Source organism: Seriola lalandi, unplaced genomic scaffold (genome assembly GCF_002814215.2).
Source record: "Seriola lalandi dorsalis isolate HSWRI2012SDOR001 ecotype SW California unplaced genomic scaffold, Sedor1 jcf7180002054520, whole genome shotgun sequence".
NCBI classification, from domain to species: domain Eukaryota; kingdom Metazoa; phylum Chordata; class Actinopteri; order Carangiformes; family Carangidae; genus Seriola; species Seriola lalandi.
Window position 1 is genome coordinate 978,000 of NW_019525073.1, and position 13,267 is coordinate 991,266.

The following is a 13,267-nucleotide window of genomic DNA, read 5'->3' on the forward strand; positions in this document are numbered from 1 at the left end:
CTTTAAATTTCATAGAATTCAGTTCAAGTAATCTTTGACCAACATGGTCATCTGAGTTTGTCTGCTAGTAAGTTCAGTCTGTAGGTGTCTACCACGGCCTCCAGAGGGCGCTGTTGACTGGACTCTTCTCTTTGGTGATGCAGGTCTGGACTGTGGAGCTCAGGAGAGAGAAGTCAGCCTCTATCAGGCTCTTCTCAGAGGAAGACTGCAGCTTGTTGACGAGGTTCAGCAGTTTTCTCTGCTGTTGATTCTGCTGCTGCAGCTGTGTCAGGAAGCAAACTGTCATCTCCAGGATGTCTGCTTTCTCCAGCTTGGAGTCTGGCTGCTGTTTGAGGAACCCTGGATCTAGGAGAGACTTGAGCTGCTCGATGCTGCTGTTGATTCGCTCTCTGCGTAACTTCTCCACCAGAGGTTTTCTGAGCTGCAGAGAGAAGAACAAAGTCATTAATAAACTTATTCTGGAGGAAAAGTGTGAATATGAACAAAGACAACCTGTCATGGATAAAGATTGAGTCTTCTTGAATCTCCAATTTACCTTGTGGGTCAGAGTCAGGTGCTCCTCAGAGTTGGTCATTGTTGCAGTGATTGTAGGTGTCATGGCTGGATCTCTGTGCTGTAGAGGTCTCTGTAGAGAGAATCTGATCTCTGCTGGCTTCATCCCTCCTATTTATAGTCCCACATCTCCATATGAATGTGTGGGTCTTGGTCTGGCTGGAGTTTCTCACAGTCTCAACCAATCAGAGAGCTCAGTAAGACAATAAGGGATGTAGAGCAGCAACATGCCGAATGCTGTTATTGCCCGGGGGACAATAGTTAGATCTCAGGGGAACAGGTGGAGGACTGGGGGGTGATGGAGAGAGACTCACAGAGCTCTGTGTGAATCTGGGAAAGTGGTGACCCTGTAGAGAGATCAGATCTGCTGCCTGATTCTCAGATCAATGACTTTGACTGAACACATGCTGATCATCCCATCACACACATGGGACAGTGACAACATTCAGAACACCTCCATACATTAGAAGATTTGTTATATTTGTGCTGTTGAAACAACTATGTGCCCTTGATATCTGAAATATATCTGAATTTGAAATGAAGTGTTATACTTTAAAAGCAATCAACATTTCTTTAACATTCACATTTTACCTGTGTTAAAGCCAGCATATATCATTATTATGGTCAGGTGCTGAGGGTCCTTTTAAGGCTACACAATTGTACTGGTGGACACAATTCCTCAAACTAGGTGCATAAAATAAAGTATTAGCTGAGTAAAATGGTGATAAGTGACAAGAGTAGATCTCTCTCATCTGAAAGTTGTCCAGATGAAACAGAGCCTCGTGTCTTGTGACAGGTTTTTCCAGTGAGTTAAGAGTTGGTCGGAGTTTCCCACACTGAATCCTGTGAGCTATGATCAATGCAGCACAATAGGAGTTTGAATGCTTCATTGATGACTATTGCCCTGTGCTGTGAAAGGACAGAATCTGATGGCACGAACCATCTGGAGGGAAAGAAAGGCAGAGGCTGTTTTTTTTTTAAAGGGTATTGGCATATACTAAAAAGACATTATTATTATTCATATTATTTACCACAATATTTAAACTGTTTTATAATGTCCAAAAGTTGGTTCCAGGTAATTGATAAATGGTTCAAGGAATACCAAATTCCCATTTTATTTTGATCTATAAATCCAACAAACTTTTCATCCCTGTCTTTTCTGTTCAATCCAGAGACCACCCTCTGCACCATGAGATCTTTTTGCTTGTTGAATAGTCAGTTCATTTGGAAGTTTCTTTAAAAACATGGCATTTATATAAAGGCATGTGTGTGTCAAAACATTAGGAAAAACAAAGTCTTGATAACCTTTGTTTTTAGGGACACATTGCCCTGACAGTTTGGCAACCATCAATGGAGTAAATAAAAAGGCTTAGATTGAAATGATGACCCGTTAAACAGAGGGGAAATTAAGTTGGCAAAAGTTAGTGAGTTGGCACCACAGAGAGCCAGACAGTGAAAGAAATATAGAAAAAAAAGAGAATAAGGAGAGGGAGGAATCTTCTTCTGAAGTGTGCCAACTCCCTTTGGAGAATAGTCAGGTGCTGGTGGGGCTGAGGATGCTAATCACACTGAACTGTGACTCTGCTCTCTCAGCTTTCCCACACTCTGCCCATTGACAGCACTCCCACTCAACAATAGACATGTGCCTTGTTAAATGCTAATTCATCCCCACACAAGCAGCTCCCAGCTCCCCTGAGGGTGAAGTTTGTTGTTAAGACACTCTCAATTAGGAGAAGAGAGCTGGAGAGATAAACACAATTATTTTGACTTGGGTTGTAACTTAACAACCAATCAACTAAATGTATTTGGCAGCAGAGTTTATAATTAGATTCAGCTTAAAACTCCATATTTTTACATCATTTTAAACCTGACACTTTATAAACAGTATATAAACATACATTGAATAGGTTTATAACACACTGTAATGTAATAGCAAGCAGATATAAGGCATTTTAGAGTTCATTTGCTTACTTAAGTGTTTAATAAGGAACAGTATTTTTCAACAATTCTAACTTTGAAGACATGTTTGAATAGTTTTTTACTATATAGTGATTCATTTTCTGCTTATCCATTTTCACAGAAATGTTTTTAGTTTTTGACATATTACAACAAAACAATAAATACTTATGCTACATCTGCCATTTATTAAATGGTTAAATTATCAAATTAAAAGCATTATAAGCTGTATATATATATATACAGCTTATAATGCTAAAGTTAAATGGGAAATTTAAAGTATTTATGTTTTAAAAATAATTTTAGAATTGTACAATGTATTTTATGTCAGTTGTAAGTATTATAAATTAAACAAAACAATCATGTTTAATCATCCTTTCTTTTTTTTAAATGAAGGCCTAATTGAATTTCTTTTAACAAACTATGAATGTAGACATTTCGATTTTTCCCACGTGTGATTTAATTTTTGAAGTAAAAATGAAATATATAATCTAAATATACGTAATGTCAGCTTTAGGGAGTAAAAATGTAAACATTTAAAATTCAGTAGTAAAGAATTCCTCCTCCCCCTCACAGACGCCTTTGTCTGGTCCGTCTCTATTGTCCCACAGGGGCTCTGTGAGTGAGTTTTCTCTGGTTTCCCACACTCGGTCCATTCACTGCTTCCAAGAACAAAAGAAGTGTGTCTGGTTGCACATCACATTAATTATGGAGTCAGTTTACGAGTTTTGTCTCACTGCCTGTGAATGGAAATTCCTGTCATCTAGACTCGTCATTACCAGGCTTTTGTAAAATGTCTATGAGGAATTCTGTCATGCTAAGGATTAATGAACATTCAAAAGCTCTTGTTTCTCCCCTGCTTTAGATTCAGATTGTTCCTCTGCATTCCAGGCGGTTTATTTTGACGGGACAAATAAAAGGGAACCCACTCCCGAAATGATCAGGTCCTGGTCATGGTGCACTAGGACTATGAATTTGAAGTAAAAGCTTATTTGTAATAGCTGTGATCAAACTTTGAAACATGATCAAATCATCTTCATGCTTCGTGGTTGAAAACTATTAAAATGGTTCTGTTTAATCCAGGGTTTGATATTACTCTATCAAAGTTTAACTGCTGATTCAGCAACATTGGCTGACCACCCAGTTGATAAGAAACCAACCAAGTAGGGGGGTACTTTATACTCTGTGTGTTGCACTTAGACTCTTTATGTTGAATTTGATGTGTTTTTCTTATATAAAAATAAAATATACTCATGTTCAGAAAAATGAAAATGTAAATTGTTTAAATTATCTTTATCCCACATGTGTGATGGGATGATCAGCGTGTGCTCAGTCAAAGTCATTGATCCCAGCATCAAGCAGCAGATCTGCTCTCTACAGGGTCACCACTTTCCCAGATTCACACAGATTTCTGAGTCCCCCCCACCCTCTCAGTCCCCCACCTGTTCCCCTGAGATCTAACTATTATCCCTAAGGCAATAACACCCTTCAGCGTCCTACATCCCTTATTGTCTTACTGAGCTCTCTGATTGGTTGAGACTGTGAGAAACTCCAGCCAGACCAAGACCCACACATTCATATGGAGATGTGGGACTATAAATAGGAGGGATGAAGCCAGCAGAGATCAGATCCTCTCTACAGAGACCTCTACAGCACAGAGATCCAGCCATGACACCTACAATCACTGCAGCAATGACCAACTCTGAGGAGCACCTGACTCTGACCCACAAGGTAAATTGGAGATTCAAGACTTAAACATTATCATGAAAATGTCTTTGTTCAATGCACACTTTTCCTCCAGAATAAGTTTATTAATGACTTTGTTCTTCTCTCTGCAGCTCAGAAAACCTCTGGTGGAGAAGTTACGCAGAGAGCGAATCAACAGCAGCATCGAGCAGCTCAAGTCTCTCCTGGGTCCAGAGTTCCTCAAACAGCAGCCAGACTCCAAGCTGGAGAAAGCAGACATCCTGGAGATGACAGTTTGCTTCCTGACACAGCTGCAGCAGCAACAGCATCAGCATCAGCATCAAGCTGTGGACATGGCAGCTGTTGATCAGGGCTACTCCAGATGTGTCCAAGAGGTGGCCCACTTCTTGTCCAAGGAGGAGGTGATGACACAGACCCAGAGAAGACTCCTGAACCACGTCAACAAGCTGCAGTCTTCCTCTGATAAGAACCTGATGGAGGCTGACTTCTCTCTCCTGAGCTCCACAGTCCAGACCAGCATTGCCAAAGAGAAGAGTCCAGTCAACAGCGCCCTCTGGAGGCCGTGGTAGACACCTTAAGGACTTGTAGAAAAGTGAAGCTCAAGAGCGAAACTCTGTAATCTTGTAAGAGCACCAGACTCATTCTTGTGGTCATCTCGTTTTTGAAGAGTCATTGCACATGACACTGCTATGTTTTCCTTTTTATTAGCTTTTGTAAAGTTTAAATTCTTTGTTTCTGTGATATTTGCAGACAACAGGTTGGCTACTATCTTGCAATGCAAAAGTAGTCACATATTTCTGATTCAGGTGTTACTCTGTGCAGTAGACATTATTGTCCTCTGTGGAAAAGCCTATATATTGTTGGTAACACTGACAGTGATGTATACCTATTTTCTTCCATGGAGACACAGCTATTCATGTTGAACATGTATAAGATTTATATGTGATATTCACATACCCCACTGACTGAAATGTCCCTTATGATATATCTTTGAATATCTTAATATCTTGTCTGCATTTTCAGCAGATGAAGTTTATGTATGAACAAGAAATCAAATGTGCTGCTTTATTACTCTGTGAGTGACAGCACTCATACCTTCAATGAAGGGCCTGTTCTTTGGAAAATGTCTCAAAATGAATGTATCTCTTCAAGCCAAGTGATGTGCATTAAAACAATCACAGAAAAAAACAAAAAGAAAAACTGTGTGATCGTCTAATTTTTCAAATATAAATCAAAATGTGTTTCACAATAGAGGATATGAACAGCATGCATATTTCTCAGTAACACCACCCTTTGGTAAACCTGAGCAGCAAAATGTCACAGTTGCCATCTTAACTTTGACAGACAACTATGATGAAAATGAAATTGAGTAAGAGAGCAAGGTGAAAGGACAGGACAACCTGTGGATCAGGAGAAGGAGCAGGATTAGGTGAAGAGATGATGAGGGGAGTGAGAAAGGAGTAAAAACCCAAAGTTTGGAGAAGAGACAAGGAAAATATGTGATGAAGAACCAGGAGGAGTGGAGTGGAGAGCGGGTGAGAAGAGGACAGAGGAGGAAGTCTGGATTTGAAGAGTGAAGAAGAGAGTAGAAAAGGTGGAAAAGAATGAAGAAGAGAAGAGGAAATGAGATGTGAAAACTTGTGGAGAAAGCACAAGTTACGCTTACCCCATAATCTACAGTAGCTGTGTAGTGTATCTCATAACAGGTTTCATCCAGATTTTAAATTGGACATAAGGTTTAAGATATAAGACACTCATTTCGGTGTACGAAACAACAAACATTTTATGGCCTCACAGCATCAGGGATGACATTGCACATTTCAAGATTCTCCCTTTAGTTTCTAACTTTAGAGGAGAGTGCTGCATGTTCACAAATATTCACCAGTCTGTCCTGCGGCACAGGAATAAGAAATGTGATTTCTTAGAAAGCGTTGGATTTTCCTTTAAATACACAATCCATGATTATGAAATAGTGTTCCTTCCTCAAAGCATCTGGTGAAGAAAAATAACAGACTAACATTTTAGATATTGAAGAAATTATAGAAAGCTATTGGGGACTTTATTAAGATTCATGTAAACTTGAAAATGATTGCAATGTAGAACAAACCAAGGAGATTAGATGTACTACCTAACAACAAAATAAACACGACTTGAGGAAATAAAATGAAATGAACTCACTCAACACACTCAGGAACAAAGGTGAAAGGACAGAGGGAATCAGCTCAGCTGAAGGACAAACAGAGAATGAGCTCAGGACACAGAACAAAGAACAATCAAGGCACCTGTGTGAGCTGCCTTGTTAGCACACCTGTTCTGCTGCTGCTCTTCAGCCCAGCAAAGTCAAGACGATTAAAAAGAAAATGCAGTAATTCAATTTGCATTTTCACGCAATTCCTTTAAAAAAAAGAATAATACTAGAGTAAATGCTATTCTGCTGGCCTGATATTCAGTTCAGAGTTGTGAAGACATTGTTGTGGATCCATGACTGGTCAGTTAGAGCAGCACATGTTATTATCGTCTGGATCTAGAAATGTAGATTTTATCATCTAAACACTAAATCTGTGAACTCTACTCAAAAATAGGTTTCAAAGATTAGTGATGCTGTTTATGCCAAATTCATTCCTTATAATTTTTGCTTCTTTTTATGTGGCAGTAGTGAAAATTAGTCATTGATACAATTTGTTGTTTGTTTGTTTGTTGTTTGTTTCAGAATGATGGAGACAGAGAACAATTAGATTCAAAATATGATGCCGGCTCTGGATGATTTTCCTTTTCCATGGGCAACTATCATGTTTTCCCCAAATGATGTACAAATGGCTTGATACAGTAAATACCGCATGAACTGTAGATGCTGTGAATGGGGGGAAAAAATCCACGGGGGAGTATGTCCCCTGAATATAAACTTAAGTGCAATGCAAACTGAGTCATTACTTAACAGAAAAAAAACAACAAACGCCTCAAAGTCTGGGTGTCATGGGGAAAGCCAATCCTCACACTCGGTATTTGTACTGGTGGGCTGAACCACTCCTATAAAAGGTATTCTCTCATATGGTATTTTGATGCTGGTAGCGGAGAGCTGTCTGACAGATTTGGTGAATGCAAAGCTCATAGACTGTGATTCATGGAGACCCTGTGTCTTTAACACAAGCATCTGCTTTTGTTTCTGTGTTGCTTTGTTCAGGTTTTTCTTCAGCTTGACAGCTGCCTGCGTCATGGTGGCTGTGACATGGAGCACGGTGTTTAAAAAGCATTGGTTGTGAAGTTCTGAATTCATTTTTTTGGTGGAAAATTGTCAGTTTTAATGATGTTACTCCCCAGAAGTAATTTAAATGAGGTGACATGAGAGGACTTCTTCATCTTTTATATTTTTATTTTCTTGAAAACTGCAAAAACATCAAAACAAATCTGAATCCACTTTGGATGAATAGAAATTAAAGTGATGCATAAAACAATAAAATATGCATACATGGCATACACAAAATAATAACAAATCCCTTTTCAGAAGAAAGGTTGGTGTTTAAGAATATGACACATTAAACCTTGAAACAAGGCAGTATCCAAACTATAATCACACAATATTAGCCTATACAGTCTTTTTCACAGGAAATAGTAGGTTAACATTGTTGTTTGGCTTAAAATTTTAAGCAGATTTCACTGAAGTTAAACAGTAAAAATTCTGAATGTAAAATAAAATCCATTAAAAAACATTTTGGTCCTATATATTTAAACATCAGCAACTAATTCCTGCATAGTTAACACACTGGATTTATCTTCTGTGGTCTCGTTCTACAACCACTAGAATCATAAATCCCACAAATAGCAGCACAACATGTTTTAACAGTCTCCTGTTTAGTCAGTAACCCCTCCACCCTCAGCTCCATGTCCACTTTTCTTCCTCGGGCTGTGGTTGAAGTCAGACTGAATCCACAGCCAGAAAGGCGAGGTGGAAATTTCTTCTCTAAAATGCTTGGATGATGCGAACGATCCACATCAGTCTTTGCATGTCCACTCCACAAAATGCAAATAACGCATTTCTTTCTTTCACAGATCAAAAAACTTCTGTGACGCTCTATTGTCCATCCCTGGGCCTCATTAAAAGCAGAGTGGAGCCACGTCTTCCTCGGCATCAGGAAACAGCCGTAAAATGTCCCTTGAATATTTGGAGTAGCCACTGTGTGACAGCAGGGCTTTTCTCAAGGTGAGGAAGGACTTTGTTTTCTCCAGGATGTCTGAAACAGGGATGCCGTTGTGTAGGTGTTCTTCAATCAGAGCCTTCAGCTTCTCCACTCCAGTGCTGCATTTCCTCTCCAACATGTGGAGTTTACACCTGAGAAAAACAAAGCCATGTCTTTTAGTAATATGTTCATCAGTTAAGCAAAAATAACTTAAATAAATATAGACTTATACAGAAATTAAAACAAATTTCTAATTGACAGTTTTGGCTTACCTAAAGAGCTGTTCCTTCATGGTGTCCTGAAGAGCGAGGTCCGCATACAGAGCCATTTCAGAGCTTGTGTCTGGTGGTGGTGAGTTCAGGAGTCGCTTGCGAAGGTTCAGAAAACGTCTCTGTTGACATGTGCGTCTCCGCTCTGCATTTATGCTGCTCAGACTGCGCTCTCCCTGCTGCTCAGCCAATCAGGAGCCTCAGAGCATGGGACAATAGAGTGAATTTAATGGCTGTCACAGAGAACAGGTGGGATGCTTTATCTGTATGCCACACATCAGGGAGGTCAGTGGGAAAATGTTTTTCCCAAGGTGGACATGGGAAAAAAAAATGTCTTACTATTTTTTTCTTACTGTGATATTTAGACCTGATGAAGACCCTGAAATGATATTAGTCTAGGAATGTGAAGTGAAAATAAAATATTAAATGACAATAAATACTGAACAGCATGGGCAAAGTTAAAAAAAAAAAAAAAGTATTAAAACATCTAATGTCAGAAGGTGATATACCATTTCAATAACTGGACATCATTTTCACTGTTAGTGTTTAATTCATTTAACAACAAAACTTTCATTTACTTCTATAAATAAATAAATAAACAAATAAAACCTTATACCATCTATGAAATAAACATTCTTATATAAATTAAGTAACAAATTTATAGTAATAAAGTTTTAAAGAAATATTTTCTCACTGTGTGTGTCTGTGCAGTGAGTTACAGCTGAACCAGATGGTTTATCTGTGAAGTGGCCTTCTGTCTTTTCCCTGCCTGAGAACAGTCCTGAGGCTTTGTGAGAGCAGACACACTTCTATTGTGTGTGCGGCTGAGCGGGCTGCATACAGAAGTGTGGGAAGCCGTGTGTCGCGGTGGCTCCCAGCACCAGAGAGAGAGAGGAGGGCGTGTGACCAGGGCACGTTCAGCCTTGTGTAAGGGAGGTGTGGGGGCGCTGGTAAACCTGAGCCGCCTGCACAGACAGCAGATAGACACAGAGACAGATGGAGAGGAGATAAGCAGGGTAAGTAATTCCACCTGAACCTGGTTACACGCCAGTTTGCAGTTGTCTTATAGCGTGCTCACAGATTATTATGAACAAGAAAAGACATTTATCACAGACAAGAACACAAGATTCACTGTCTCGAAGCACATACACTCATGTGCATCAAAGAGATTTAAATAAAGAGAAGAAAAACATGATGATTATGAATCTAGCTGGAAAAAAAACAATAATCTTACAGACTTTGGTGTAAAGTTACAAAGTACATTTACTGAAGTACTGCACTTAAGTACAATTATGTACTTTGGTATTTCTATTCTATGCAACTTTATACTTATATTCCACGACATTTTCACTCCATTAAACTAAAGTTTTTGCCAGAAGTTAAAAATTAAGATTTTGTATAGAAAACACGAGATAAGTTTAGAGTGCACTGTTATAAATTAAAGTAGTATACAGATGAGTTAAAATTAGCTCCATATTGACAAACTACAAAAGCATTTTCACATTAATGCATCAGTATTAAATATCCTGTAATATAATATATCATTATAATAAAACTCTAACAGGGGCCTTTTTTCTGCATTATGAGTACTTGTACTTTGCGTTGTGGTATTGCTACTTCTACTTAAGTAAAATAAAAAAATCTTAATAATTCTCTCATCACTGCTTACGGATTATAACTTTAGAGCTTCATCAATAATCTAACCTTTAAAGTGTCTGTAGGCATTACAAAGACATTGCCAGGTTTCTGGCACAATAGCAACTTATTGATGTAAATATCATGTAATTTCTTTTACATATTCTTGTTTATTTATTACTCTGTCGGTCAGTCAGATGCATTTTTCTGGAAGTAAACTGACTTTATGAGAAAACTCAGCATCTGTGCATCTGCATACACCACCAACACTAAATACAACCAGTATAGTCAAAATCAAAGTCAAACTTTTTTCATATTACTCAAAATCACAAACTTGCCTCTAGGGGCTTGAGTGGGTGTCCCCCCAACACCTCCAACACCCCACCCCTTGATTAAAGCAGTGAGCCAACAGGAAAGGTCAGTGAGGCGTTGCAAAGTTTTTCAAATAGTGAGATTACTGAGTCTTTTGCTTTTTGCCTTGAGAATATTTAGTTTCCTAGATTCCTGTTATGTGTGAGGGTGGTAATGAGGGGTTTCTTGAGATTTCAGTGAGCTAAGTTTGAGACAATGTTTTTGCAATTTAGTTTTGAATATTACTTTTGAAACAAGACTGGCGAGCTGTCCAGGGTGTACCTCTTGCCCAATGTCAGGATAATTGGTATAGCAAACTTTTGAAACAGTGGAGTAAAGATGAATGTAGTCACACTTTCAACACTTTCTTTAGCTTGATTTATATAATTCAGTGAAACTTCTTCTCTGTCTTCTATTCTAAAGTTATCAATGGCAGCAGAACCAAAAGAGATAAAATGTAAATTTCATAAAAAGACAAAATGAGAAAAGGACATAGAGTTTTAAAATAGCAATGTTTGTTTATTTCATAAGCGAAGTCGAGCTACAACAGATATGAAAAGCTGACAATAGGTGATGATACATCACAACAATGATTTGCAGATTTCTACAAGACATATACTCAAGGAGAGTAAAGGAACAACTGTCTTTATAAAGGACAAAAAACTAGAGAATAGAAACGGCTAGTTAATATTACTAGAAAGTAATTTGCTCTTCAAAAAAGCAGAAGCAAAAGGTATAAACTGACCTTAAAACAGATCAGATAGTATTATCAGTGTGATGAAAGTGGGTGAATGACCACCAAACACGTTCATGTTCATAAAGGAAAACATGATAGTCACTACAAAATTTTATGTAATTATAAGTAGCAAGAAAATGTGGAAAAAAATAATATACGTCTGGATCTCGTATCATACAAGAGCTTAAAGTCAATTATGACACAATACGAACAAAAAGAAGAGTTAAGGTTTCTGATCAATATGATCAATACCAATCAAAATTTTAAAATGCTGTAAGAGCATTGTTTTCTGCATATACATGAAGTACAGTGAAGTATAATAAAAAATAATTGCTGATGCAATCACATTTGATTCATGCAACATGCATGACAAGATGTTCTCTTTCTTCATTAGAAAGATATTGTTGTTGTCATTTCCATTAGGAAATCTCATCTTACACAAAGAAACAAAATACAAGCTTCTGTTCACACAGAAGAACGACTCTTTAAATTTCATAGAATTCAGTTCAAGTAATCTTTGACCAACATGGTCATCTGAGTTTGTCTGCTAGTAAGTCCAGTCTGTAGGTGTCTACCACGGCCTCCAGAGGGCGCTGTTGACTGGACTCTTCTCTTTGGTGATGCAGGTCTGGACTGTGGAGCTCAGGAGAGAGAAGTCAGCCTCCATCAGGCTCTTCTCAGAGGAAGACTGCAGCTTGTTGACGAGGTTCAGCAGTCTTCTCTGCTGTTGATTCTGCTGCTGCAGCTGTGTCAGGAAGCAAACTGTCATCTCCAGGATGTCTGCTTTCTCCAGCTTGGAGTCTGGCTGCTGTTTGAGGAACCCTGGATCTAGGAGAGACTTGAGCTGCTCGATGCTGCTGTTGATTCGCTCTCTGCGTAACTTCTCCACCAGAGGTTTTCTGAGCTGCAGAGAGAAGAATAAAGTCATTAATAAACTTATTCTGCAGTAAAGTGATAGCATTAAACAAAAGACATTTTAATAATAATGTTTAAGTCTTGAATCTCCCATTTACCTTGTGGGTCAGGGTCAGGTGCTCCTCAGAGTTGGTCATTGCTGCAGTGATTGTAGGTGTCATGGCTGGATCTCTGTGCTGTAGAGGTCTCTGTAGAGAGGATCTGATCTCTGCTGGCTTCATCCCTCCTATTTATAGTCCCACATCTCCATATGAATGTGTGGGTCTTGGTCTGGCTGGAGTTTCTCACAGTCTCAACCAATCAGAGAGCTCAGTGAGACAATAGGACATTTGGACCCGCAATGTGCTGAATGGTATTACATTACCCGGGGGACAATAGTTAGATCTCAGGGGAACAGGTGGAGGACTGGGGGGGTGATGGAGAGAGACTCACAGAGCTCTGGGAAAGTGGTGACCCTGTAGAGAGAGCAGATCTGCTGCCTGATGCTGGGATCAATGACTTTGACTGAGCACACGCTGATCATCCCATCACACGTGAAGAAGAAAACATTTATTCTTTGATTCATGAATTACACTTGATGACAAGATATATGAAGAAATTGTTTTCTTTTTTTCTTTCTAGCAATTTTATTGAGCCACAATCTAAAATGTAGCAGATGAAATCCGTCTATTTTGAAATGATCATTTAGTTGGATGTTTATTTATACATCATGATTTTTTTAATTAAATTTTGCATGATCAAAATGATGATCATTTAGCAAAACAATGTAAGATATCACAAAACAGTGCAGTCCATTCATGTAATTTAAAATAAACTCAAGACAGTAATCCTGCTGCTGCCCAGATGTAGCAGAGTCTTTGGACACGTGCCGCCTTGTAGTCAGTGTGAGTAACAAGCTGAGCTCAGTTTCCCACACCGACTCCCTGAGCAGTGGTCAATGAACAACAAAGGGACTTCAGTGACAGATGCTG

The 13,267-nt window shown here is 38.7% G+C and overlaps 4 protein-coding genes across 4 annotated transcripts; 1 reads left to right on the plus strand and 3 right to left on the minus strand.

The window, feature by feature from the left end:
* Window positions 1–9: 9 nt before the first annotated feature.
* Window positions 10–658, minus strand: LOC111660655 (class E basic helix-loop-helix protein 41-like). Its single transcript, XM_023414011.2, has 2 exons — window positions 536–658; window positions 10–421 (listed from the first exon to the last, which is right to left on the minus strand). Exons 1-2 carry the CDS (start codon window positions 656–658, stop codon window positions 89–91), a joined length of 456 nt encoding a protein of 151 aa, XP_023269779.1. The 3' UTR covers window positions 10–88.
* Window positions 659–4,101: 3,443 nt separating this feature from the next.
* On the plus strand, window positions 4,102–5,404 carry LOC111660694 (transcription factor HES-5-like). Its single transcript, XM_023414054.2, has 2 exons — window positions 4,102–4,239; window positions 4,347–5,404. The coding sequence occupies exons 1-2, from the start codon at window positions 4,117–4,119 to the stop codon at window positions 4,782–4,784; spliced, it is 561 nt and encodes a 186-aa protein (XP_023269822.1). The 5' UTR covers window positions 4,102–4,116; the 3' UTR covers window positions 4,785–5,404.
* Window positions 5,405–7,570: 2,166 nt separating this feature from the next.
* LOC147818703 (uncharacterized) lies at window positions 7,571–8,767 on the minus strand. Its single transcript, XM_087175983.1, has 2 exons — window positions 8,663–8,767; window positions 7,571–8,542 (listed from the first exon to the last, which is right to left on the minus strand). Exons 1-2 carry the CDS (start codon window positions 8,716–8,718, stop codon window positions 8,308–8,310), a joined length of 291 nt encoding a protein of 96 aa, XP_087032109.1. The 5' UTR covers window positions 8,719–8,767; the 3' UTR covers window positions 7,571–8,307.
* Window positions 8,768–11,138: 2,371 nt separating this feature from the next.
* LOC111660670 (uncharacterized) lies at window positions 11,139–12,517 on the minus strand. Its single transcript, XM_023414022.2, has 2 exons — window positions 12,395–12,517; window positions 11,139–12,285 (listed from the first exon to the last, which is right to left on the minus strand). The coding sequence occupies exons 1-2, from the start codon at window positions 12,515–12,517 to the stop codon at window positions 11,953–11,955; spliced, it is 456 nt and encodes a 151-aa protein (XP_023269790.1). The 3' UTR covers window positions 11,139–11,952.
* Between the last annotated feature and the right edge of the window lie 750 nt (window positions 12,518–13,267).

Bases quoted from the DNA above. Each gene is read 5' to 3' on its own strand.
- LOC111660655 (XM_023414011.2), bottom strand. From the start codon at position 658: ATGAAGCCAGCAGAGATCAGATTCTCTCTACAGAGACCTCTACAGCAC. The intron at 422-535 runs GTAAATTGGAGA...TTCTCTCTGCAG, and splicing joins ACCTGACTCTGACCCACAAG to CTCAGAAAACCTCTGGTGGA.
- LOC111660694 (XM_023414054.2), top strand. From the start codon at position 4,117: ATGAAGCCAGCAGAGATCAGATCCTCTCTACAGAGACCTCTACAGCAC. The intron at 4,240-4,346 runs GTAAATTGGAGA...TTCTCTCTGCAG, and splicing joins ACCTGACTCTGACCCACAAG to CTCAGAAAACCTCTGGTGGA.
- LOC147818703 (XM_087175983.1), bottom strand. From the start codon at position 8,718: ATGGCTCTGTATGCGGACCTCGCTCTTCAGGACACCATGAAGGAACAG. The intron at 8,543-8,662 runs GTAAGCCAAAAC...TGTTTTTCTCAG, and splicing joins ATGAAGGAACAGCTCTTTAG to GTGTAAACTCCACATGTTGG.
- LOC111660670 (XM_023414022.2), bottom strand. From the start codon at position 12,517: ATGAAGCCAGCAGAGATCAGATCCTCTCTACAGAGACCTCTACAGCAC. The intron at 12,286-12,394 runs GTAAATGGGAGA...TTCTCTCTGCAG, and splicing joins ACCTGACCCTGACCCACAAG to CTCAGAAAACCTCTGGTGGA.